This window comes from Drosophila erecta, unplaced genomic scaffold (assembly GCF_003286155.1).
Source record: "Drosophila erecta strain 14021-0224.00,06,07 unplaced genomic scaffold, DereRS2 tig00000021-arrow-pilon, whole genome shotgun sequence".
In the NCBI taxonomy this organism is placed as follows: domain Eukaryota; kingdom Metazoa; phylum Arthropoda; class Insecta; order Diptera; family Drosophilidae; genus Drosophila; species Drosophila erecta.
The window spans coordinates 20171676-20197967 of NW_020825198.1; the positions used below are offsets into that span (position 1 = coordinate 20171676).

Consider the following 26292-nt stretch of genomic DNA (forward strand, 5'->3'; position numbering starts at 1 on the left):
GGCTGGTCAAATCGCCGATGCAATTTATTGCTTGGCTGCACTGGCGCTAATTCCCCCAAATATCTTCCGGCGACAAATGAACGAAATTCGGCTTCTATACAACCACACTGCGTATGCGTAATGTACGTAATATCTGTTAAAATATTAATGATATCCGCGGAGGTCACAGTCGTTATGGCTATTCCATTAGGGATTTAATCCATTGCCAAACTGAATTTATGTGCCACTTTACAAACACTCGTTTAAGCATAATTTAGCTAATAACATGATCTCATTTATCTTTTATATGTTAAATGAGTTTGCATCAAAATTGTAGCTCTATTAATGCACTTTTTACACTAAATTGAAAATATTTCCTCTAGGCTAATTTCTGTTGTGTTGTTTACATTTTCCCATAATAATAGTATTCTAAATATTTTTTTTAAGACGTTTTTAAGCTACTGAAATGATGAACAAGGCTGGATGCAATGAAAACGACGTTTCAGTGCGTTAAATAATTGATAGGTGCTAAGGATCTGTGGGGATGCTTGCCTTATGAATCTTAAATGACGTAATGTCTGCAAATATACTTTTGCTGTAATTGTGTAATTAAATACCCCAACTTAAAACGCAAACAGGAAAGCGAAGCGAAAACAGAGGGAAATAAAACGAAAATACGAGCGTACATAAGAGTGGAAATATGTTTATTCTCATTTCGCTAAGTAAACATTTGATTAGGCCCGCGCATAATTTGGTGACCACCGCCTGCGCCTGCTCCTGCTCCTGATCACCAGGTAATCCAGGAGCTATTTCGGGACTCACCTGCAGCTTGCTGTTGGGCGGCGAAACGACCAAGCAGATCTTCATGGTGGCCCGGAGGAACTCCTCGCGTTTTGTGCTAAGGTCAGGGGTCAAGGAGCCGGGCGAGGTCACCGCCGACTGCTTGTGCGGCGCCTTCTTCGGCGACGAGATGCTGGGCAGGAACGGATTCAAGCTCCGCACCAGACTGGCCGAGTTGAACTTGCCCGCACTGGATGCAGCGCCGCCCCCCTCATTGCTACTTCCGCCGGATGGAGGCGACGCCGAGGTGGCTCCACTCTGTGGAGCCTGCTGCTGCTGGTGGTGCAGCAGTCGGGTGGGCGAGTTCAGGCTGAACAGCTTCCTTCGATGCCGACCTGGCGTGGAGGAGGAACTGGAAGCGGGACTGGGCGTGGGTCCCGGCGGCCCTCCCCCCTCGCTGTGCGTCGACTCCTGCGATCCTGCTCGACTGTAGGATGGCGTTGGCAGCTGGGCGGACCTGCTGCCCGCCCCCTGTCCACAGCCATACTTCCCGTCCAGCTGCAGGTCATCCGCCGTGGACTCTCCACCCTCCACGGCCCCATCCTCGCTGTAGGTGCTGTGATAGGTTCGCGCCGTGATCTCTGGCAAGAAGGGATTGTTGGGTGAAGTCAGGGTGTACTGATAGTAGCCACCGCCGCCGCCGCCGCCACTGCTACTTGTCTCCACCGGCAGCGTGCCATCCGTCTCATCGGGCGTGCTCTCCTCAGGGAAGGAGCCGCCCTGGAAGTCGTGGCCACCCACGCCACTGCTGCTGGAGAGATAGGCTCCCAGTTGCTCCCACTCCCCGGAGGAGGAGTTGTGCGAGGACACCGTGAATCCCTCGTTCGAGTGACCCTGGCAGCTCCTGGAGCTTTCGTTGCTGCTCTTAAAGAGGAAGTTCTGCAGCCTGGTCAACCGGATGGAGCTGCTATCGCTGGTCAAGCTGCAGCTCCTGCTGCTGTTCCCAGGTGCAGAGGAAGCGTTTGTGGTGATGGGCTGCTGATCGCTGCGACTGCTGTTTTGCGTCTCCAGACGACGTCTATCTTGGCTTTCGATGGGCACTGCTCCTGCTCCAGTTCCTCCTGTACCTGTTCCATCGGCTCCACTTCCCCCCACTGATGTGCTCACCTCGCCACCCATAGAGGCCCAGTAGTAGACGCTGTTCTGGGAGCCACTTAGCTCGCCCAGTTCGCAACTGCTCTCCAAGGAAGTGCTCGAATTGGTGGTGGCAACGCTGCTCAGATGGTGATAGGCGTACTCCGGGGGCGTGCACTCGTCCGGGCTGTCCAGCAGCAGGGCGGGATTGATGTGTCCACCCACGCCCACGCCCACTCCCAATCCCAGGCCGGGCAAAGTTAAGTGGCTGAGGGCAAATGGCAGCCGGTTATTGTTGTCCGAGCGCAGAGTACTCGGAGGCGGCGGAGTGGCCCGACTCTTGGCCTTCAGCTCCTCCGGAGTGGGTTCCTGGCGCTTGATTTCCAAGGATCGGTGATCGCCGCGGCGGAAGGAGCGCCGCAAGCGCTCTGCGAACTTGGACTGCTTGGGCGGCTTGTCCTTGGGCGGTTTGTCCTTGGACCTGCCCAGCAGATTGGTCCTCTCAGTCTTGTCTTCCTTCTCCAGGAGTTTCTCGTGCATATCCGTCGCCGGAATGGGTATCTCGACCTGGTCCAAGGCCACTGGTCGCTGGTTGCTGGCTAGAGTAATCGGTGGCGCCGCAAAGCCACCACCCATTACGGCCGCCCTTCGCCGTGGTGGTTGATCCCGCTCCGATTCGGTGGTTTACCCCGATGGGTGGTCTTTAAGTTTAAGTTTAGCTGGTCCGTGGTTTGCTATTCACTAATTCGTTAATTTATGAAGCGTTGATTTCCCCAAGATACACATCGAGCTGTGTTTCCTTCTTAGTTTGACTAACACTAGGTGCGTTTAAAGCGATTTCGTAATAGTATTGCTTATTCTATTATTTTAGCTTTTGTTGGCTTGCTGAAATTGAAGAAAAGGATCGGAAATTGGTTAGTTCTGTTAAATTTTGTCTCTCGAGGAGCGTGTGCACAGGAAACTCTACTCTTTGCCATGTTGGTTTGCCAATTGGTTAGCATTTTAAATATTTTCAAGTCCAAGCCCTTTGAAAAGCAGCCCTAAAATGCGTAATGCAAATGAGCACTTGCAGAGCAAATCAATTTAGGATAATCCATTCATTCATAATCCTCAAGCGTTATTGCCATTTTTCGCCCTTCGATTTGTGTATGCAACCTTTAAAGTTTTCGGTTGTTATGGAAATTGGGAAAACGTGTTAGCATTTCAAATGAGACGGCGAGCTTGCCCCCGGGGTTTTTCACATCATTTTCCGAGTCCTGGATGCGGATGCTGATGCGGATGCGGATGCGAATGCGGACGAAAAGCGATTGGCAATCGATGGAAAATACGAAAAGTTTAATCAATGTGCATATTTTGCTGTCAACCGATTGGCAAAACTGAATTAATCAGCCCGCATCGAAACCAATTTGGCGAGTCAAAGCTCAATGCTGATGCAGTTTCATTGGAATACTTAATTAATGTGGTAAGAAGTCCTAAGCCTAAGCCACTCAGAAAATGTATAAATCGGTGCCTATTAAAAATATAAATATTACATATTTACAAACGCATGTTTCCGATTGGGGTTCGCTTTCGATTTGCCTTTAATTTCAGCCAGTTTATGGATGTTTCTGCTGCTCAGTCACGTTCTGAACTCTGGCCATAATCGTACATTTCTATTCGCAACATAACTTTAAGATTTGTTCCTTTGAGTAGGAAGACCTTTTGGCAAAACAGCGATAAACAATTCCTGGGCCCATATTACTGATTTGCCTTTTTTTCTATTTTTTGGTTGCAGGGGGAAGAACGGGAAGGGGGAACTCATAAAACGGGCCAGAAACTTTATTGTTATTAATATTATTTGCACAGAAATATAACAGTAAATAAACACACAAAGTGCGTTTGTGGAGGGAGTCGCAGCTCGAGAGTTGACAGCCAAGTTGCCCCTGGCTGTTGCAAATAAATCATTGCACACGCCTGGACGCCCCTCAAGCACGCAACGCACACGATGCCCCCAAATCCTGGGCCCTCCAAGTGGGCTTAGCCATCCATCCATGTACCTACGAGTATATGGAGTAACTCGGCCTGCCAGCGGATAGAGCCGACCGGTGTTTGCCTGTGTTTAGGCCAAAATAATGTATAATTAAGCTGGGCCAGGAGTTCGCCCAACCATCTTTCATGCCACACACACATCGGGGGTGCTGACAGCTCGAGGGGGCGAAGGGGATGGGCAGGGATTAGGGGGGCATATGGCAAGTTATTTTCAATTAAGTGTTCTTAACACGTTGCCTAATCGACAGACATGTCCCCCGGGTCCTGGGAATAACGCCTCCTAATCACATTACTGCAAAACCAAAGGATGCGCACAAAAGGTCGAGCAAAAACAGTGACACGATGTGATTCCATGGAGATTGGGTCTGGGAATGCGCCATTGGAAGTGGCCTGGCTTAAAGCGGCTTAATCTGTGAACGCAGTTTTAAAATTTCACATAAGAAAAGTCATTTGAGAATAGTTATTCTAATGCTTTTCATAAGAACCATAAAATAATATAAACTATTATTAGAATGTGCTGTAAAAATGCATAGGCAAAAACCCTTTGCCAGCAAAAAGAATCAGTATTAGAATTTTAAATATTGCTCACCCCTTCTAAATGGTCTATATCTGTACCTCGGGGTGATAACTCCCAGCCTTTGGTAATGGAAAAGGAATAAACCAACCCTGCATAATTGCCGCCACCTCTTGAACCAATTTAAATATTCCGCCAGGACGAGGACGACGATTCCCTGGAGTGGATTCAAAAAACACAACCTTGTATCACGGCAGGCAAATCGCAGAACGTTTAAAGATAAGCGAGCATGTTGCCCGCCTCTCATTAAATTAAATTAAATGTGTGTCTGCGATAAAATTTTATATTCAAGACCCCACTCCGGGAGGCGGGATGGAGGGGTGGTAACGGGTGGAAATGGGTGGAAATGGGTGGGAAGGGGGGTTTTCAGGTCGCTAGTGGGTTCGAGGCGACTTTCAACTTCAGTGCAGCAACAAAATCCGCCCGCCACCACGTCAGAAACAACAACTAGCCACGAAGCCCCGTCATTTCCGCTGCCTGTCAGAGCAGCAACAATTTAATTTTTATTGTTATGATGTCATCAGCATAAGAACCAGGCCCGTGCCATTTGCAGTACCCCAGAATCCGTGAGTGCCAGGCCGAAGGAACCAGTAACCAGAGCCCAGCAGAACTCGGAACTCAGACCCCAGATCCCAGACATCCATATCCGCAGAAAGCTTCGCCCCGGACGACGTGAACCACATACAAATTGGCGTGGCAGTGTGATGGAGTCCGAGCGGCCGCTAAAATAACACAACCACTATCCCCAGGACACCGGAGGAGCAGCGTTTCACTCCAAGAGCGATTTATGCGCGAAGTGTACCCTTGGGCCACGCCACGCTGACCAGTCACCGATGAAGTTCCAATTGGCCTGGTTCAGCACCTCAAGTACAGGACAGCTTCTATAAACTAACAAATATATGCCGCATTAAAATGTAATAGTTGCATATATATATGGAAGATATTTTAGTAGATTTCCAACCAAGATAGGTTTTCCAGATCGAATCTAAATTGTGTGTAGGGCTATTCAAAAATTATGCTTTACCGAAAAATGAAATTAATATATTCCAGTTAAATAATAACAAAATTAAATCACAACGAAATTTCCTAAAAATAGCCCAAGGACTACAAAAGTAATGTTCAAGCCACGGAATAAAGACTGTATTCAGACAACCGCAGCGAAGAGCTGGAATGGGAATTATGCCCCTAGCCCAAGGAGCACATTACGATATTACGATGCCTGCTTTTATGTGGCTGTGGTAATGTAACATTTTGCTGAGCAATCAAAAGGCGCATCAAAGTTTGCGAGTTCCACGGGGGGATTGGGTGGGCATGGCGGAGGAGGACAAGGAGGGGATGAACCGCATCCGACTACCGAGCCCACCTGGCCAACTTGCAGCCGGAGTTTGATCGATAAACCAAGCCGGAGCCGCACTCAAACCCAAACCCAAAGCCAAACCCGAAACCAAACTCAAACTCAAACCAAATCCTGGCCAGCCAGAGCGAATCGAGGTGCCTCAAACTGAGGCAGTTGAATCCGGCTGAATCGAGAGGCCCGTGTCAGTGGCAAAGTTGAATCTTGGATGCCGGCGACACATTGGGCCCAAATTGATTTTTGAAGTTATCAGAGGCCAGCCAGTGATTTATGCAAAGAGGATAGCGCAACTTTTGCCTTGGGTTTCGTCCTAACAAACCGGGTCAGAGTGCAAAGTGCAAAATCGAAACAAAAACACAACTCAAAGCCACGCAAAAGTGAAACAATGCCCATCCATCATTCCGCTATCAAGGGATTCAGCACTCATCAACGGCGAAAAATAAAAAATAAAATCAACTTCCCTCTTAAATACATGTTTTTAAGTCTTAATAGTTTTACCAAAGCGTTTAAATATTTTCGCAATAATTTAAAAACATTTTATCTGCGTGTATGAGAACTTTTTAACTGAAGGAATTGCAGTTATACTTTAATGACTAATTAGTTGTATCCCCTTAGTTTTTAATGCGAAAAAGCTTTTTCAACAAGAAATTAAAAATGTAAACTAGGAAGCATTGGCATTTTTCTCGCAGTGCACCCACTCCTCGACTATTGTCAGCGGCACTTACTCACCTGGGTTGGTTCATTAATGGGACCTCTTCGATTCTGATTCTGATTCAGATTCCGATTCTGATTCCGATTTTGATGCCGATTTTGTTCCTTCTTTTCCGAGTCCTCTTCCTTTTGTTGAGTCTTTGTTCCTGTTGTTTCTTCTGGCCCCCGCCGCACATTTATTTTAGCAATTTGTTTGCCTCTCGGTTGGTTTGTTTATCTGCCTGTTTGTTTGTTTGTTTCTTTCTCTGCAGTTGCTTGTTTGTTTCCTGCTCGGTTGGTTAGCTCAGCCCACACACCTGAACACTCGCGTAAAGTACTTGAGCACAGTATCCGTATTCGTATCTCTGTCCCTAAACCTATCCCTATCCGTATCCCTATTCCTATTCCAATTCCTAACCGTATCTGTATCTGTATCTGTATCCGTTGCTGTAGCTGTGTCCGCATCCGCGTTTGTTTCTGCACCTGACGAGGAGAAGGAGCCCGCACTCCTCTCCAGCACGGCAACCCAGGTGGCTCCTGCCACAAGGAGCAAGGTGCTCGGGTCGAGTACGTAAATGAGTTTATTGCCGGCAATAAGCGAACTTAATGCGCCTGCACGAGAGGCATCGTTGCAATATATCATCTGGATTCGAGTCGTTACCTTGAAAAAGACAGAGTACAGACAAGAGGTTAGTGATGAGTCGTTACTTCTATATATAGCTTGAAAAGTTTGCTCAACGTGTCATATTTCATATGGTTGAATCGAACCCTGTAACTCCAACAAAAATAAAAACTTTCGCTGGTTGTTCGGTTCAAATATGAGTTGATAAATAGTTGTTTATTGAGCCAACCAATTGCTTTTCTTACTGAGCGTTTGGGGGTTGTAAAAGTTTTCCCCGAGTCCTTTCAATTTTTAATATGGTTTCCATGAAATTCAAATTAAACAAGTAAAACCCAAACCAATTTAACCTTAGTAAAGCAAAGCCGTATTCAATTAGTATGATTTCACAAAAAACCTTACAATCATTTTTAATTACTATGATTTTACTTGTTATAAAACAGGTTTACAGGTCCAACTAATTTAAACTACAGAAAGGTAAAAGGTATATTCCGAACCTGTGTTCAGTTTGAGTCCAGAGCAACATATCGTGTTCTTTTGAGTAACAATAAAGTCAACAAGAGCAATCACAAAGAATTGGAGAAACCACACCACAATTACTGGCTACTTGGCTTTGCGTGTATTCCGTAGATACAGATTACTCATTTCACGGACAAGGTAAAAGTAGGAACGCAATTCAGGACAGCTGCCGCCGCAATTTTTATAAAATCCAAAGGAGCTGGGAAGGATAACAAAGCTTTTAGGTTCAGAAACCAAGCTCAGCAAAATTACAATTTTCTGCAGAAAACAACAGCAGGGAACTAAATATTACAAGTTAATATTACAAGTTAAAGGGACTAAGTCAAATATTAAATATCATAAAGTTTTAAAAATTATGTATACCTATAACTGTATGATGCAAACATTGCACTATCATTAGCATCCTTTAAATTGGGTGGACTTTGTTGCATTGTAGTTTAAATATATTATGAATACACTCCCCGTGGAAATACTTCTTATATAATTATTTAAATATAATATATGTAAATTAGACTGATTAGTGGTCATGTAAATGAGAATCCTGGTGTAATTATGCCCCAAAAGACCTTTCGCTCCCTCTGTTTACATGCATTACTCGTACATTACTATGGGGATATTCCTATTAGCCAGGTGCTAAAGTTTAGCGTACGACAACTGGAAAGGCTAGCTCACATGGATAAGCTTCCGTGGATCATGGACCAGCATATTTTGTACAACTGCCAAACAACACATCCCATGCGCCAAACAAAAATTCAATTTCAATTCAATTAATCACGCTTGATTACTACCAATAATGGCCATCGCCAGCAGGCGGAGCAACAGCATCACGGGAACCATCAACGGCCAGATATTCAGACATCCAGATGGCAGGACTCTGACAGGAGCTAGTCTCTCTCAAGCCACAAGTCCTCGATTCCCCAGTGCAAATACACAGACATTCTGCCTTTGTCCTTGGCTTGCAACCGCTTCCGAAGTTGCTTTTTGTTTACCACTTTGCACATTCTGCTGTCAAATTTGTTGATTTATAGTTCCCGATGTGCCTTAAACAATAGCGGTGTGGGCGTGGCAGCCAGAAGGGCGGAAGGCCTCTGATGACAGGCGGTCGCCAAGCAAAAAGCTCAGGGCATACAGCAAAAATCTGGCACAGACCGAATCAGTCGAATGATTCGAATGCAGTATACCTGGTTTTTAAAAGCGCAAGGATAAACTAAAACTTTAAAGCCATGAAAATATGAAAATATTTATAGACATGAGCCCGAGTGGAAAACAAAATACACTAATTATTTAACTTTTTTTAGAAAGTATCTTCGTTCTAGGTAAATTTACATTTATGTTAAACTCCTTTTCAAAGCTCATCACATTCTTTACAGAATTTTCATTTGTTTTTAATGGTTCTTGACAATTATTTTGTTATCCAGTGGCATAAAGCTGTATATGTTCCTCGTAGCTCGAATGAAGAATTTGGGAAATCAAACCATTGAAAGCCAAATCCAAGCCTCGCGATAAAGTCAAACTACAAAGAAAAAAGTCGGCCAACAATTTCAATGACAATGCGGCAGTTTGTTGCCAGTTTGCCAGCCAGTTGCCCATTTTTCTCTGGTTTGGTGCAGTTTTCCGGACCGTTTTTCTCTGCTTTTCCAGGGCCCCTGGGCCCCACACGTCGAATGCGAATTGTTTTTGGGCAGAATGCGATTAGGCACCTGAAATAGTTTGCGGTCTCCTCCGACAAAGGCTGTGTCGTCTGGGCCCCTGTCGATAAATCCAGTCGAGTGCACACCAGCGACGGAAGGGGGGGCCCATCGCCAAAGAGCAGAGATTGGATCCACCCGGCGGCATACTAATGTCCGAGGGTGCCGAACAGGACCAGAGTCCAGGACTCCAGGACTCCAGGACGCCAGGCCTCCAGGACTTCAGGACCCGCATCCGCAGACGACCGCAAACAAACGCCGCTCATTTGCAGGCATTTCGCATCGACTTCTCTGGTTTTCCAGTCGGAAGTCATGGCGATGTGCGGATGTGTTTGATGAGGCCGGAGATAATCGTTTGGCAATTGAATGAGTCCCACATGTCGGCATTTTCGATTTTGGATTTTGATTTCGGACGGGCGCCGACTGGAAATTTGGTCCAAGTTCATTTGACTATGACAACCCAGCAAACATCATTTTACTAGCTGAAGAGGTCTGTCAACTTAGGTTGAGATAGGAAATGATTGGTTTCAAATTTGTTGGCTTTGTTTACATAACTTAATGAACGAACCTTTAAGCGCCGATATCTAATAAATATCTTTATTTCCAACAAATCACAAAAGTTTACTTTCTTTCACAAAATATATAATTAATACATGAAATGTATGCTATGCTTACTCCCCGTTATCAACGCTGTCGAATATTAACAAAAGAGAACGTTGTAGTCGAGTTTCTCGACTATAAGATACCCGTTACTCAATTACTGGGAGAAAGTTCAACAATCTTTTGATAAAAGATAAATAAATAAAAAAAAAATTCAAAGTGTGGGCGTTGGAGTTTTGGACGGCTTGTGGGCGTTGAATTGTGCGTGGAAAATACAAATATTAAATGACAAAATTTCAAAACAATTTTCAAAAACTTGACCTGCACGTCTAGTCTCAACTTTCCAGCTATAATAGTTCCTGAGATCTCGACGTTCATACGATTATCAACATAGGAAATGCTTCCTTTTACCTGTTACATACTTTTCAACGAATCCAGTATACCCTTCACTCTATGAGTAACGCGTATAAAAATATTTACGTATTTAAAAACATATTTTAGATTGATTAAATTTATGTTTTGCAAACTAATGTTTGGCAAACCAAACCAAAGTAATTCTCGTAAAATGTGTTCCCATTTGGCAAATGTAATGGCACAAAATTAAGCAATTTACAAGCCTTTCAATAAGAGTTTCACATTTGGGTGATGTAAAAGTTAGGTTGCATAAAATTGTGTGCTGTGTTTTTTGTGGTTTTTAAAAGCCAGATCAAAAAAGTCAGTATTAAATACGTTCTGTAAAAAGTTGTCCGCCTTAAATGTGCCAGTCGGTATGAGTTCATGTTTGATTGGGTGAGAAGTCTTTTGGGAAATACTACATATCCGGCACAATGTGGCCACAACGGGGCCACTCAGAAGTGCTCAAATTTGCAAATTGAATGGACCCACTTTCGAGCGGCTTTAACCCCATTGCAAGGGCCATTATTGAAAACACACGGACACACGGCGGTGGAGAACGTTGACCAGAATGGAACGCGGATTGTGGAGAGGTCCGGGGTTGTCCATAAATAACGGCAAAACAGTCAGATAAATTTGCAGGAGCTATAAACAAGCTACTCCGGCGGACTCCCCAATGCCGCCGCTCCCGTCGAAATCGATTTAAATGCTCCGTTTGCGTGTTCTGTGTTCTGAGTCCGCCGGTTACCTTGAAGCCTTTATGTAATTTGTACACAGACATAAATAAGATGGCATATTCAACTGAAATGTCTCGTACTCGATTTGATCGAGTTTATAGTTTCTAGTACATTAGGTTGCATTCCTCATCAAATCGAGTTGGATATCTATGGGTTCTCTGAGCACAAGGAGCAGGCGGAGGTAGCCCATCATTTTTGTGAAGTAGCACTCTGTGGACGCCGATAAAAGAGTTATTTCTTTAAGTGCACTGCAGACCCTCGGTCGCATTGTGTCCCGGTTAGACCCGCCACCATTAGGCGAATTTCCATGCTAAATAGCCAGACACGTGGCATCTGCCGCTCTCGACATCCGCGCTCGCTTTCGCCGCGTGCACCATTTTGATTGGCGTTTGATAAGCGGCAAGGACGGCCGGAGTCCTGCGCCCGTGTCCTGGACAGCGGGAAGGAGGAGCTTTAGATAAGGACGGCAACCGCGACGGTTTCGATTGTTCCGCCAGCTCCACGCCAACCAGGATGCGGATTGTTCCGTGTGGGATGCATTGCTTTCGAGCAAACAGATTTTACGGGCACGCAAGGACAATTACGAACTCACAGAGAACAAATTTATAAGGATCGATGACGAACAGGGGAATGCTTATTTTCAAATATTTGCTGTGTTAATTTTTTTGTTTCCCTGGTCATTACAGTTTTGCCACACACAGTAGATGCTGTTTATCTTTTTGGGTTCTGCTAGGCAATTACAAAACGAATTGATTGCATAGCTTAATGAACGACGATTTATTGCTCCAAATTGCTATGATTTAAGGAATTAGTTAAGCACCTGAAATATGCTTAGCAAACGTGAGACAGCCCAATTTTCCATCCTTAAAGGCTCTGTGGAAACCAATTTCCAGAACAGAAACGTGTCCTGCCCAGCCAGCTGTGCACATTTGGGGTAATCATAATAAAACTGCAATCTACTCAATTTATTAACACAAACAGAGTAGAAAGTCTCATTTCAGTGGAGAATTAGTTAAGTCGAACATTAGTTAGCAGTGGTACATACACATAATTAAAAATGTTTTTTTAAAGATGTATTTAATAGTGTAAAGTTGCAATATCTTGACAATATTTTCCGGTATTTTGGTCGCCTAAATGGGGAGGTGACCCAATCAGGCTAAACTTCCCGTTGGCACAGATTTCCGGACTCCGCTGAACATGCTTTTAGAATCTCCCACTAGCACACCTCTGCTACAATCTTGACCAGCGGTGTGTGTGCTCACCCATCTGCCGAGTGGAAAGTTCACTGCATACGAGTGCACATAGACACGTGGGTTCGTGTATGCCCCCAAGGAGTATAGTTGCAGTTGTTTGCCTAATACATTGTTGCAAAGCAAATCAACACAAATTTTCGAAGGATACGTGTACGGACTTTGTTGCCTGCCCGATGTCTTTCGCCCGTGTCAGTGGAGCATGCAACTTGCCAGGGCACACCCACCGCCTATTTGCGCCCACATTTCCACCTACAACTAACACAGGCCAGCACCACCCACCGCCCACCACCCACCGCCCACCACCCACCGCCCAACAACAAGCGCCCACAAAGACGGGCTGACATGCAAACACATAAACGCCATTTCGCCTCCAGTTGCCACCTAAATGGCAATGACATCGCCCCAGAAGACGAGCAAGATGGCAAAATGTTTCACTTTTGAGTCTTTTTTCGATCCGTGTGTGCAGAGCTAGCTTTAATATGTTGCCCACCAATTTGCGGACCTCCGCCGATGTCGATGGCCAGTCAAACGGATCCGGGCCAGAAGTTGTCAGGATTTTTAGAGCCACTAAAAACTGGTGTGCTGCTAGCTTAGCGACGTGCAGATGGCAAAATTTAAACATTTACAGAGCTTTTGAACCGAAATAGTTTTTAAATATTGCATCGCCAACATGGAGTGTCAATAATTGGATAATTCCGGTGGATTTTATTGTGGAATCAGGCTGAAACGAACACAAAAATTCGAATTGCCTAGGGTTGCACAAAACTAATATACTTATTGATATATTTTTAAATCATATCACCATAGGTCATCATAGTATTTTGAATTCATAGAATATTATATTTTCGTGAGTAAATATCATTACACCTCTTAGTTAAAACAAAGACACTAGAATAATAAGATGCGTAACGCCATACAATTTTATTGCACACCATTTTTTCGGGCTGACTCTAGAGCCAGCAGCTCTCTTGTACGCATCAGTGATGCCAATATTTTTCTGAAAAAAAGGACAGATTGAGAAAAAAAAACGGAAAAAATAGGCTGAAAATTTCAAAAAAGGATGAAAAACAGGACAGATTTTGATTCATACGTTGCCATTGTGCCAATGCGTTTTAAATACGTTTCGGGCATTTTATAGGCTTTATTAAAGACAATTTTTACTACTCACTTTAAAGACCTCACTATTTCAATATAATTATGACAAAATAATAGTTTGTTATTTAATTACTTACAGCTCGAGATTAATTTAGTAGCACTTTGTATACGAATAAACAAAAAAATATATATCCCTTTCAGTGTAGGGAAATCAATTTCTTCACAATAATTTTATATTGTATTTTAAATATTTTTTATGAATAAATATTTTAAAATAAATATAACATTTCAAACACTTGTATGAATAACATTTGCCCGGTTATTTGTTCAAGAGGGATGCCAATTTGATCTTGCAAGTAATCACACTTAAGAACACATACACTACACTCACTGCTCGACCGGTAAGAGAGATTACTTGAACTATTTTGCGACTCAAATAAGAAGACATGCCTTACAGTCTTCACTAGAACTATTTGGGAATTATATGGCTACAAGAAAATATTTTTCCTAAGCAAATATTCAAAGCGGCAATAACTATGTGTTCGGACAGTAAGTTAAACATTCTTCAGGCTTTAATTAAGACAATTTTTACTACTTTGTGCAAGTAACACATACATGCATACATACATACATACATACATACATACATACATACATACATACATACATACATACATACATACATACATAAATACATACATACATATATACATACATACATACATACATACATACATACATACATACATACATACATACATACATACATACATACATACATACATACATACATGCATACATACATACATGCATACATACATGCATACATACATACATATGTACATACATACATACATACATACACCGGTACATACACTACACATACACTACACTCACTGCTCGACCGGTAAGAGAGATGACTTGAACTATTTTGCGACTCTAAATTAGATGACATGCCTTACAGTCTTCACTAGAACCAGTTGGGAATTATAGGGCTTCAAGAAAATATTTTTCCTAAGCAAATATTATAAGCGGCAATAACTATGTGTCCGACAGTAAGTTAAACATTCTTCAGGCTTTATTTAGGACAATTTTTACTACTTTGTGCAAGTAACACATACACTACATACATACATACATACATACATACATACATACATACATACATATATACATACATACATACATACATACATACATACATACATGCATACATACATACATATTATTTGTACTCTGGCAATTAGTGATTCTTAGGTGCGCTGGTCCTGCCTCAAGAATTCAAATTTGCAATAAACAGGTTGCATATGAAGTTTTTTATTTATTTAGTATATTTATTAGTGCAAATTATTAGTACACAAGTAAAAAATATGCAAACTTATGTAAATGACCAATTTGCAGTAATTGAAATGCAAATATTATTTTGTTGAAAGTTTTTGTTATATTCTAATTTGATATTTTTAAAAACCTCGCAATTTTAGCATTTAACAGTTCCATCTGAGCTTATAGCTAATTCGAGCGGCGCTTTTAGCTAAAGAATATTAAAACAACTTCTTATAAAAATAATAATATTTAGCTCATATTACAACGAAATTGACCAAAACATTAATCAAATTCCTTTCTTAGATCAAAATTGATTTCGGACCGAAAATCTTCTAGCACAAAATTACTGCCGCCACCAAAAAAGTGGCTGCATAGTGCCAAACCAATGTATCTTATTATTCTAGTGTCTTTGGTTAAAATCAATTTAACGTCAGAATGCAAAGCAATATTTTTTATTTGTGTAGTTGCCAGAATAATGGGATATAAAAAAAAAGGGGATCGATCAAATGAAACGTATCCCTGCCAAAAAATCGAGACGACGGAAAAAGGCCAAAGCGCTCCTAGTTTGACAGCCGCAATTTTCCAGGCCAGGGTGAGTCATTCAGAGTCAGAATCGGTCGGTATTAGCTGTCCCCGAACTAAACGAACTGAGCGAGCTGGATTCACATTTGACACGTACACACATATGTGACAGCCCGCAAACTCGGCCTGGCTTAGGGCACATTAGGTTTGGGCCAGGTTTGACAGCCGAAATGGGCCAAAAAGTGGGGACAGCGGGCTTAATGAATTATGTGCGAACTGAAACTTTCCCCGACTGGCCCACAAATCAAATGATTTCAGCATAAATTTGTGTAATTCGCACCTGTGTTGCCTGTCCTTCCAGTCTTCCTAAGGGTTCAACTTTTCCAGGAGGAAAATCACGCCTATCGTTACTCGGAAATCCAGCAAAATACGGACCCCTGTCGTTCTCAGAATGTATCGTCATTTATTCGCCCAGTTAGTGAATCGTTTAATTCTGGTTTAAAGCTAAGCATTTGTTTTGCATTTATTGAACCGAAAACTAGGAATGGCAATATTGCGAATTAAAATATATACACGCTACAGGCTATATGCAAATATAAGATGTCACGGTTGGCCAAACTCAAAAGATATTCAAACCGATTCTGTTTTTTGCAGAGCACCTACAAATGCATGAAAAGCGAGTTCAGCGGAAAGAGTTAAGCAAGTTAAACAAATAAGTGGGATAATATCTAGAAAAATACGTTTTAACTCTATGAACTGTAGAAGGTGGTATTTAAAATAATATTCCAACTTAATTCATTCCATTCTATTTGTCCTTTTTAATATCCACTTTTAGTTTGCAAGTTTGTAAATCCGCTGTAAAGGAATTAACGCAACCAATTGCCACTAAATTAGCTAGATTGTGTATTGGCCTAAACTTTTTGCTGGGAAGTTACCTCTAGCAGGCAACCAATAAGTCTGTAGAGCAATTTTAATGAGGTCCTCTTTCCCATAACACAGTCACCGACTTTTTACACATCGATTATTGATCCGTGCCAGTTTGGCGCGCAGTCCTTTTGCAACTTCTTACGTCATTTGGGAAATACTCGGCAACTGGTTCGCACTGGTTGGCTGGGGGCCACGTTTTCCCCATTTTCCCTCCCCCATGATTGCCCCACCATCCCCAGGATGTGTCATCATTAGGGCCCGTCGTCGTGCATTCCCCTCATTTACCCATTTACCCATTTCCCCGCAGTCGGCCAGTCCCACTCCCCTCCAGCTTTTTGGCCAGGCCAATACACAAATCGATCGCTGTGGTTTCTTTCATTAAGTATATTTCGCGCGTTGCCTCTCGCCTGGCGTTATTATTGTAATAAAAATTTACGTAAATCGTGCCTCGAACATTGCCCCAAAGCCCCCAACCATTCGGTCGACACATTTGCTCACGCACTGTCGTGTTGTGTGTCCTTCGGCGAAAAGTTTCCTTTGTTTGCCAATTTTTATGGGCAGGCCACGCTTCCGGCAAATGCCCGCCCACCCACACTAACCACCCATCCAGGTGGTGCGGTCAAGCTCCTGGCCATTCCTAGCCACCTTGTTCTTCTTCGTTCGGTTCTTCGTTCTTCTGGCCAACGACACCTGCAGACTAATTAATGGCAAATTCCAGGCACCTCACTTTCATGTACATATATGACCGGCGCACACCTTGTTCGGCGTATGCGTATACACTGGGAGAAAAGCACGGCTACCCAGAAGCCCCTGCCCCTTCGGATATCACTGCTTGCTTTTAATGTTTATTAGATGTCTTATTATATTAAAAAATACAAATTCTTGAAGACAATGCTTAAATGCAAACGTAGACTGCATGAGGAATATCTTTTTTCGCTTCCACAAGCGTTAGAATTCTCAAGTGCTTACTTGCCAACGTGTGTATAATCAATCATTTAAGGGCAGAAGTAATGTGAAATGTTTTAAAATATAATTAAGCGCTCAAGTGTACCATTTTTAGTTCTGCTTCTAAAACAATTTCCATTAAAAGCCTTCGAAAGGCGCTCGATTTTCTCCGAGTGCACCCATAGAGCTTCATGAAATCCCGTGGTTGCCTATTTGAGCCGTTTATGTGCCTGTGCGGCGATGCTAGCAACGATTGTGTCCCGCTAATGGCACAAAGCATAACCCATTGCCGCAATGAGAGGCCGTAAGTAGAGCATCCAAAGTGATTCGATTAGGCGCAGCTATCAATTGAATGTCTCCGGCAATTTGCATCCGATGGGGCGTGGCAAAAACGTTATCAAATTATCGAGTCGATAGTTATGTTCGAATGGAGAGTCGATGTGATGAAAACTGGAGTGACACTTCACGTTACGTTAAGCACTTACAATTATGGCAAGTGCTTATGAGGCAAGGGGCACAGAGGGAGAATGAGCACAGCATTTTCGTGTCCTTTGTGGAAGGAGTGTGTGTGCCAAGCACACACAAACACACAAACACACATCCATCCTCGTATTTGAGTTTCCTCTTTCGGGTGTACTCGAAAGCATTTGGAAACTTTTAATGACATTCTCGCTTATTATTATTTCCCAGGACTTCGCAGCCAAGTGCTCGGCTGTCTTAATCAATGGCAGACAATTGTACCCGCAGTGGCTGTAATTAACAGATGACAAAGGACGCTCGTCCCAGCAGGATTATCCTTGAAACTACCGCACCCATAGTCATTCGAGCATACATAGATGCATATATGTTGACCAGAAGGGAAAACTCGATGACACTTGCGAATATTATTTATTCAGGCAAATTGCTGCTTACGAGCGTTTCATTCGCCAGCATTTTACATTCGATTTCCATTATGCCATTTGTTGCTCGAAAGGCTTTGTCAGCCTGATTTGGTTTCCGATTTCCGGTCGAGAACGAGGACCCAAAACTGTTAATACACACACACACACACACACACACACACACACACACCCATAACAATGCCTCCTTTGTTGGCCATTTTGGGCCTACAACGGCAAGGACGTCCCCTCAAGTGCCGGCAATTATTTACAACAATCCGAGAATGGCTCTCCGAAAGGATCAAAGGAGGAGGTGCCGCCTCCTTCGCCCGGGACACTGAAGACATGCTATCGATATACACTCGGAAGGAAATTCATTTGCGAAACCCAGTCCTCCCAGTGCTAAGTAAAATATAATATTCGTTTACTCAAATTCGAATTAGGCACTCTTAATTAAACAATATATTTTCTATGAAGAGAACGCGATTTGTAGTCTGATTTATAAATACAACGTCTTAAAAATCTTTCACTTCTAAGGAACGTAAGAAAAACATCTTCAAATGTTTGGCAAATTAGAGAAATTGATCCGTTTGAGCAGTTTGGACCAGGGAAATTTGAATGCCACTTTTATGCCCAGTGTACTGTGCGTGTATGCCTTGGATCCTGTGAAATAGTTTAACATTCTGGGGATTTTCTCCGTATTTTCAGAATCGTTGCCCAGCATCTCAGCCATACGGCTTGTTGGCGACGTTTCATTAAGCGAGCGGAAAATGACGCATGCTCCGGCTCATTCGGGCACGCTCCGCTTCACAGGACATTCGTGGTTATCCTTTATTGTCTGAGTGGCAGCGTGGCAATCTGGCGATACGATGGCGGTGTGGCAATGGGCAATGGGTCCTCGGAGATGCGCCACTCAAGCCCAGTTTCCGTTTCAAGGCAAACGTTTTCATCCGAACCAGTCTGCTGGCGCCCAGCGCAGAACAAAGCGACGGAAAAGCGCTTGACGTCCATTTGCTAAATAAATTTGATAAACAAGGAGCGGCCCTCGGCACATACAGAAATACACTCGAATGAAAACCACCCATATTCCAGCGCTATTCTATCGGCAAGTCTTTCAAAAATAAGAGCCATATTTATTGCGGCACACGAAAAGATCTTTCATCCGTAGTTTAGCAATTTGAGGAATTATTGCTTGTTGTCAATTGGGCAATTACCCAAACTTGCCACGTTTTTTAGTGACAAAAAATGACACATTTTCGCCGAGCGACCTGACATGATGCATCCCCCAATTGGGAAAAAGTGGGTGTCGCAGCGCCTCGGGAGGTGGAGCTCGGAGCTCTAGCATTCAATCTGCTGAAAACACGAGGCCAGAAAAACCAAAATAAAAAAGCAGGAACATTTCAGACTGTGCATCCGCTTTGCACTCGAGCGGGAATATTAAATTCTTGATGCTATTACTGGCTTGTTGATCCACATCATGCTAATTAGCCCTAACTTTTTGATGTCGCAGTTGGCGGGGTTAAGGATAATGCCAACTCCAAGCCCCTCGGACATTATCGGGTTTCTGGTTTTTGAGAACGCTAATTGAGGGGTGAACGTAATTTATACGCCATTTCGAAAATGAAATATTGAACGACGTCATCGAGGGATTGGAAACGAACCAAGAGGGACTTTATATGACAGCCTTAATTCGCTCTATAACTTTCGCTTTTTATCTTGACAAGTTTAATGTGAAACTTTCTTTGAACAATCTCGTTTGTAAAATTGTTTCAATTCGATTAGTTAAAAAAAGCGTATTTTGTTTTAAGACTTGAAAGTTTACTCGCTTGGTAATAATTGTTTGGATGATTTGTGTGATTTGCTCAAGCTAGAAAGTCTTGTACCTAGAATAGAATGCTAAAGTGGAGTTTCCCGACTATCAGATATCCGTTACTCAGCTAGTGGAAGTGCGAACGAGAAATCCTTCATTTTGCGGAATAAGGGGTATAAAAAGTAAGCCGAGAATTTCGTTATTATAATCGAAAAGAAGTAAACAGTTCCCAGCACTCAAAGAGGAAAATAAATTGGTTTTCGTATGAGTTCTCCGAAAACTATGAATAAAATTGCATTCCTGTGTGATCTAGATGTGGGTTTACCATTCTCAATTAAAATTCGAGTCTGGATGAATTCCCATGGATCTATTACTACAGTACTGTATCTCAATTTATAAAATTTAATTAATCTTGCGGATTTATCCAGTCATGGCCAGAAGCCGCCCGACAGATATGCAGCTCCGGCAGGCGACGCCGCACAATCAGTGACCGTTGTCCAGTATTCGACTGGCCGCACCCCTCTCACCTGGCGGAGTCCTCGAAAGGACGAGTGAGCCTGCATCGCCAGCCGCCGCGCCTAGGACACAAATCAAATTAAGGACGGACAGACCGGACCGCGCCAAAAAAACAACGCACACTGGGAGAAAATGGGGCTGAGGGTCTTTTCAATACAGTAATAAATAATTGAATGTTATTGAAAGAATAATCAAGACAAATTGTTACTGCAAAAGTGCAGTTCTTTCTCAGCCTACAATTATGGCCAATTTTATTTCGTAAGCTTCAGGCTTTTGATTAATTGCATTGTGAAAATTTAATACTATAACGATTTATTTGATATAAACACATGCCTAATCAATTCCAGGCTTCATTTGGATCCAACTGACACAGTATATGGATAGTCTATTGATTTGTCTCAGTGCATCAAAGCAAACCACACTAAACCGGACCGGCAGTAATTACGGCAGAGTGGCGGGCGGTGGGTGGTCGCTGCCAAGTGGGTGGTGAGTGGGTGGTGTGTGGGTGGTGTGTGGGTGGTGAGTGGGTGGCGGGCGATGACCACCCAGCAGTAGTGCATAAATCACTTCGCATTCAGCGAACACGAAATCTATGCCCCTGACGCGCCCATCGAGGGCCAGCTGGTGATTTATATTGATTAAGACTAGATTTCAATTCCAGCCGAAGCCATTATAAATGGAAGATAATCGTCGAGTTTTTCCCCGAAAGCGAGCAACCAAAAAGAAATACAAACGAAAACGTGCGAATGGACTGAATGACTTTCCTCGAGCGGTCTTTCATAACTAAATGAGTTTGCACTTTCCTTACGGACCAATACCTGGATTGACTTTAAATGAAAGTCCTGGGATTCATTAATTTTCTCGTTCATTTGCATAATTTCCTCAACCAACTCGATAATGTTTCTCGCTTTGTTTGTACTTCTTGCTAAATCTAACAATTGCTAACATGACCATTAAAAGTGAACTATTTTACCACACGATGGGCTTTTAAATACCCGCATTTCTTTGTAAGCCAAGAATTAAGTGTTTTGTCGTTTATCGTAAATCAAATGTAACACATTCATTGAATGCCTATTTTAAGTCAAAAGTTAGGAAAGGGAAATACATTTTTGAATTACTATTTTCCTCGAAATGTAATAAACTTTTATTGAGCAAAGTTTTGGCTAAAATGCGGTCACATTGCCTTTGCTGTTTATTCGGCGGGATAAAAGTGAGCAATCAGAAAACCACCGGAAAATCCATCCTGCTGCTTGTTTGTAATTCGACCAGCCAGGAGTTTTCCACTTGGCTCTGTCCTATGTTTTCCCATCGCATCCGGGAAAAGCGTTCATTCGGTTTTCACCGTGTTGTTGGCTTCCCTCCACTTCTCTATATATCCGACTGGGACAACGGCTCTGAATCCGGATCCGGATCCGGCTGTGAGTTGTGAGTTGTGAGTTGTGGGCCTTGTGCGGTTCGTTTTGTGGATTTGTTTTCGGTTTAATTAATTTTAAAATGGACTTCTACCTTGGCGCTAATTGCACTGACTTTGATTTATGTGTTCAGATAATGATCAAATTGGTTTTCTGGGTAGCCACTTCCCCATCTGCCCTCCTGCCCACCTGTCCACCACTTCACGGGCCACCTGTCGTTGTCTGTTTGGTGTCCCTGCGAAAGATGGGCCAGGAGCATTCCAAGCAGATTAATTCAAGAAATAGCTCGGAAGTGGCTAGCCCTAAACGGCAGAAGGGTCCCTTTTTTAAGTCCATAGTAGTAAAGTAGTGAAGGTCGCAAGGCAGCGGGCGTATTTTCAGGTTTTTCTTTTCATTAAGCTTTTCAATGGTTAAATCACTGCAGCTAATTTCAAGTGGAATCTTGGGTTAGTTTTCCAATCGATTTCACTCTTCTTCAATTGGTTTAAGAAAATACATTTCCCCCATAGCAATATGTCCAAGTATGTTCTTTCGTTCTTTAGGTTCGATTGGGTTTATTGCCAAAATATATTTTATGCTGCAGTGGCGCAGCATTTCATGTTTGCGCATTTTAGTCAATTTATTGCTATTGAGTTTTCTTTATCGAGTTTTTCAGTTTCCCAATTGAGACTCATAAACTTTGTGGCATGTTAAACTTTAAGGTCTTCCTACGTGGAAATTGAAAGTATAGCATGAGATGAAAATGGCTAAGATAACTGGCCCGAAATAAAACTGGAATCATGAGCAGCGAGAAATATAATAACATTTATTTAGCCTAATTAAACATGAAAATTGCCTTTGAATGCATATTTTTACCAAGTCATTGGTTTAGTCTCTTTACTTCTCATTTCGCAGAAATGCGGTGCATTCATTGAAGTTTTGCCAGACCCTGAACTTTTTATATTTATTTTTCTGCCCAAAATGGAAGCAAAAAGCAATAATTTTTACCCCAAAGAGGCCGACTGGAAAATGTTCAAAAGCGTTTGCAGTTTCCGGTGCAAAGTTTGCATCGAGTTTTCTACGTTATCTTAAGGAAAATGTTCCGTCTCGTAAATAACCAGATAATTTGTCAAGGTCTTAAACTTACATTTGAAGGAGGTGTGTCCTTTTAAAGCAGAATGGTGTAATTACCTGAAAAATAAGAAAGTTTAGCATAAGTAAAACGATTATTTATACTTATACTTAAATTAAAGTAACCAGACATTGCATTAATCGAATAAATATTCTTTAGAGCCAGCTAAATAATTCCTCTATTATTTAGCGCTGTCAAAGTTCCAACAAAAAGATGCACCATTTTATAAATTAACATTATCATAATCTATGGCCTTGAGCAGCCATAGATTTAAGGTGTCACATGTGTTTCAAAATAGCTAGGAATTCCGCCCATTCCTGCTCCCACAAATTCCTGTTATGTTTTGTTTATGAAAAATTCCCGACAACGACCCAAAAGTATGCGGCAATAATTTTCACATTAAAATTGATTTATGACGCACCACGGCACACACATGCCACACAATACACGCCAAACACCAAACACACCGAATATTCAGCATTCGACAAGTCTTGGAGCTATTTGTGCTGGCTCCCACATCCGGCCAACCAACCGGCAGCGGATGACCAAACAAACCGTGGAATGGAATTGGCTTGCAGCCTCAGCGAGAGCCCAGCTGCCATAAATCATTTTCCGTGGCCACTTCTTCTTTGTCGGATGATTCCTTGGCAATAGCAGGAGCTGGAGCTCAGTGTCTTCCCATTCCCACCTGACTTTGCACCTTTTTCGGAGGACGTCACGAGTACCTAGCACGGACGTCATCGGAGCCCAGTCCCAGTGGCTACACTCAAAAATAAATATGCTATCTTTTTTGCAGAAGGATCTTTTCGATAAAATAAAAAGGGAATTTAAAAAGCAATACTAAATAAATAAGTTAACATCATTTTACACATACAGGTGATCTTTGTTCTTAAGCAAACTGCAGCCTATTTAAATGTAACTCATGAATTACAACAAGAGAATATATTTACATTCCTTAAGTACCAAGAAACCTACTGCAGACACTTGCAGGTCTTTTCAGTACATCATTTTTCCCAGTGCACGGCTGTCCAGCACGAATCTCGCTCATAAACGAAATTTATGAGCATTTAAATGTTTCAGCGGCGGACGGGGAATAGCACATATGGGCTGGCTAGGTAATGAATATTACAGGAGGAGACGAGGAGACTAGGAGCTGGAGGAGCTGGAGGAGCAGCAGCCGGCATCGATGCCGTGTGCCGAAAAGTATGTTGCATAAGCCAAAATTAGTTTATGCATATTTGAAGGCTCCGAAGAGGGCCAAAAAGCTGGCACAGGAGCTGAGGGCGAACGGGGGGCCATGGCCGCCAGAAGCACCCGCTTTTGTGCTTCCAATAAGGAGAACATGCTCCACCATGATTACATTTATCTAGTACTTTCTGCGCCCAAAAGCATGTTAAGCATTACAAATTTACAAATCTCTGTCGCAGAGAAATAAACGCCGCGAGCTATTTCTTGTGGGGACAAACATTAATCCGCAGCTTGGAGGAGTGGAGGAGATAGCATTCATGGGAGATAGAATTTAATACTTTACAAGGCACCGAAAAAACGTAAGATCTTAAATTCGGATAAGGAGAAAAGCTTAGGATACTCTATTCAAGAACTCAGTCAATTGCGAACAGTCGAGGGGCGAAGTCTGTGATTATGATTTAGCCAATTATTAGAAGCAGGTTTCTTAAAGCGAAGTATTTTATAAAATTATATCACACATTTCCTATAAAAACTAAAATATAACACGCCATTCTATGCAGCAACTTAAAGGATATAGCACTTAAAGTCCTTTGTTTAGACTTTCATTTATCACACATATCTCATACATACATATATACATATGTTCGATGTAATTTCATTACCATGTGCTTGTAAATTGCACATTTACTAAATGTTGATGCTGCTTAAAAGTCAACGTAGAGCTACAACGTTCATTAATAGTGAATGACATTAAATTAAATGAATTCATTGAATTTTTATGGCCAGATCCCCACCTCCGCTGCTCATTTGACCATTAAAATAGAGTGCAAGTTATTCTGCGGAAAGATAACGCGTTTCCGTATCGAAATGTAAACAAACAAATGCCCTGTTTTCATTAAAGTCCTCCCTGTTTAAGCTGACTAAAATGTTGGAGCTCGTCCTTTTTTATCTATTCAATGACCTTTTAAAGACATCAAAGCCAACGTCAGAATCAAGGACAGTAGTTGAAAAGCTTCAAGCAAGGATAAGTGACATATCTAACATTGATGTCCTACAGTGCGGTTCAGAACTATAGGGGTTTTTATAAAATAAATTATATATGGTATGAATTGGTTGCCAGGTATGGGGAATATTTGAATTTTACTCTATAGCAAAAAGCCGCAATTTGCAACGATCAAAAATCTAGAGCTTAGTGGCCATAAAAAAAATTATGCTCTTTATTTTGGGAGACCGCCCTCAGTCGTATAGGCAAATTCTGTGGACACCAGAGACACTTAGTTGCGAAACGCGCTGTATGCCAAATCGCTCTGGTAACGAATCCGATGCTTGCAAACAAACAATCATGTGCACAAGCTCTTGTTTACCGTGGATGCATCCTGCAAAGCGAGTGTACATATTTCAATTGATTTGGTATTGAACCACGGAGGCTTTACTTTATTCTGTCACATAACTCCTGAATTCTTGTTTACTCTGTTTTTGTTTTCATTTTTCGCACCGAAATTGCAGCACAAACACAGAACGGATCGAAGGCGCTGAAACCGCGGTGGCAGCGCGGCAAAAATCGCGAACGCGAGCAAAACTGGTGTCAAAGGTCGGCGGTCGGCGCTCCGCGGTCCGATTTTGGGTCATCCGCACTGTGGGACGGCTGCCGACGAACTGAGGCGACGGCACGGCCATCCGCTCGTTTAAAGGACCCCGAAGACCCCGAAGGCAGCGGAGAACTACTGGCGAGGCACTCGCCTGATAAGGATAGCGACACGAAACTGGGGTTCGGCAGTCGGGCTGGATAAACAAGGCGGCCGTGTAATATGCCTAGTCCCACGAAAAGGTCTATGACTGTATTGCCACAGTTGTGTTTCGTAAAGTGGAGCTAGCAACTTAAAATGGATGCATCCAAATAGAACTTTTATGTCCTTTAATGTTAGATTCAAGTTCTACGTGACTGTAATCTAACAGATCGGATGTATTTGAAACATATTTGTCGAATAATAATAAATAATTTTAATATTTTTAATCAATAAATAATATTTGATTTATTAATAATAATTCGTACTCTTTAAAATGTATGCCTTGGTAACTTCATCCACTGCCATTTTAAAACCACTTAAATGTATAGGTCGAATTCGATTTTTTACTAACACCGCTAACTTATTATCTTAACCTCGTCTGTAAGTTGCTGCGTCTACGATTCTATGAATATGAATACAAGCGTTTGGC

General features: G+C 42.5%; 1 protein-coding gene and 1 long non-coding RNA gene across 8 annotated transcripts in view; both read right to left on the minus strand.

The window, feature by feature from the left end:
• Positions 1-26292, minus strand: part of LOC6545787 — a 49083-nt gene that overhangs the window by 10480 nt on the left and 12311 nt on the right. For 4 of the 7 annotated variants that reach the window (XM_015157476.2, XM_015157477.2, XM_015157478.2 and 1 more), the window contains exons 1-2: positions 6579-6815; positions 802-2778 (exon numbers count right to left, since the gene is read on the minus strand). The exons of 2 other annotated variants lie outside the window; for them this stretch is intronic. In XM_015157476.2, coding sequence (XP_015012962.1) covers positions 802-2529 — 1728 coding nt within the window. In that variant the 5' untranslated portion in view covers positions 2530-2778; positions 6579-6815. Of the gene's footprint in view, positions 1-801; positions 2779-6574; positions 6816-26292 lie in introns of those variants that run through there. One more of the 7 variants, XM_026976413.1, reaches the window with a different exon arrangement.
• LOC26526416 lies at positions 7120-25754 on the minus strand. Its single transcript, XR_001448575.2, has 3 exons — positions 25440-25754; positions 22903-22946; positions 7120-7200 (listed from the first exon to the last, which is right to left on the minus strand). It is a non-coding gene; the product is annotated as an uncharacterized LOC26526416 (long non-coding RNA).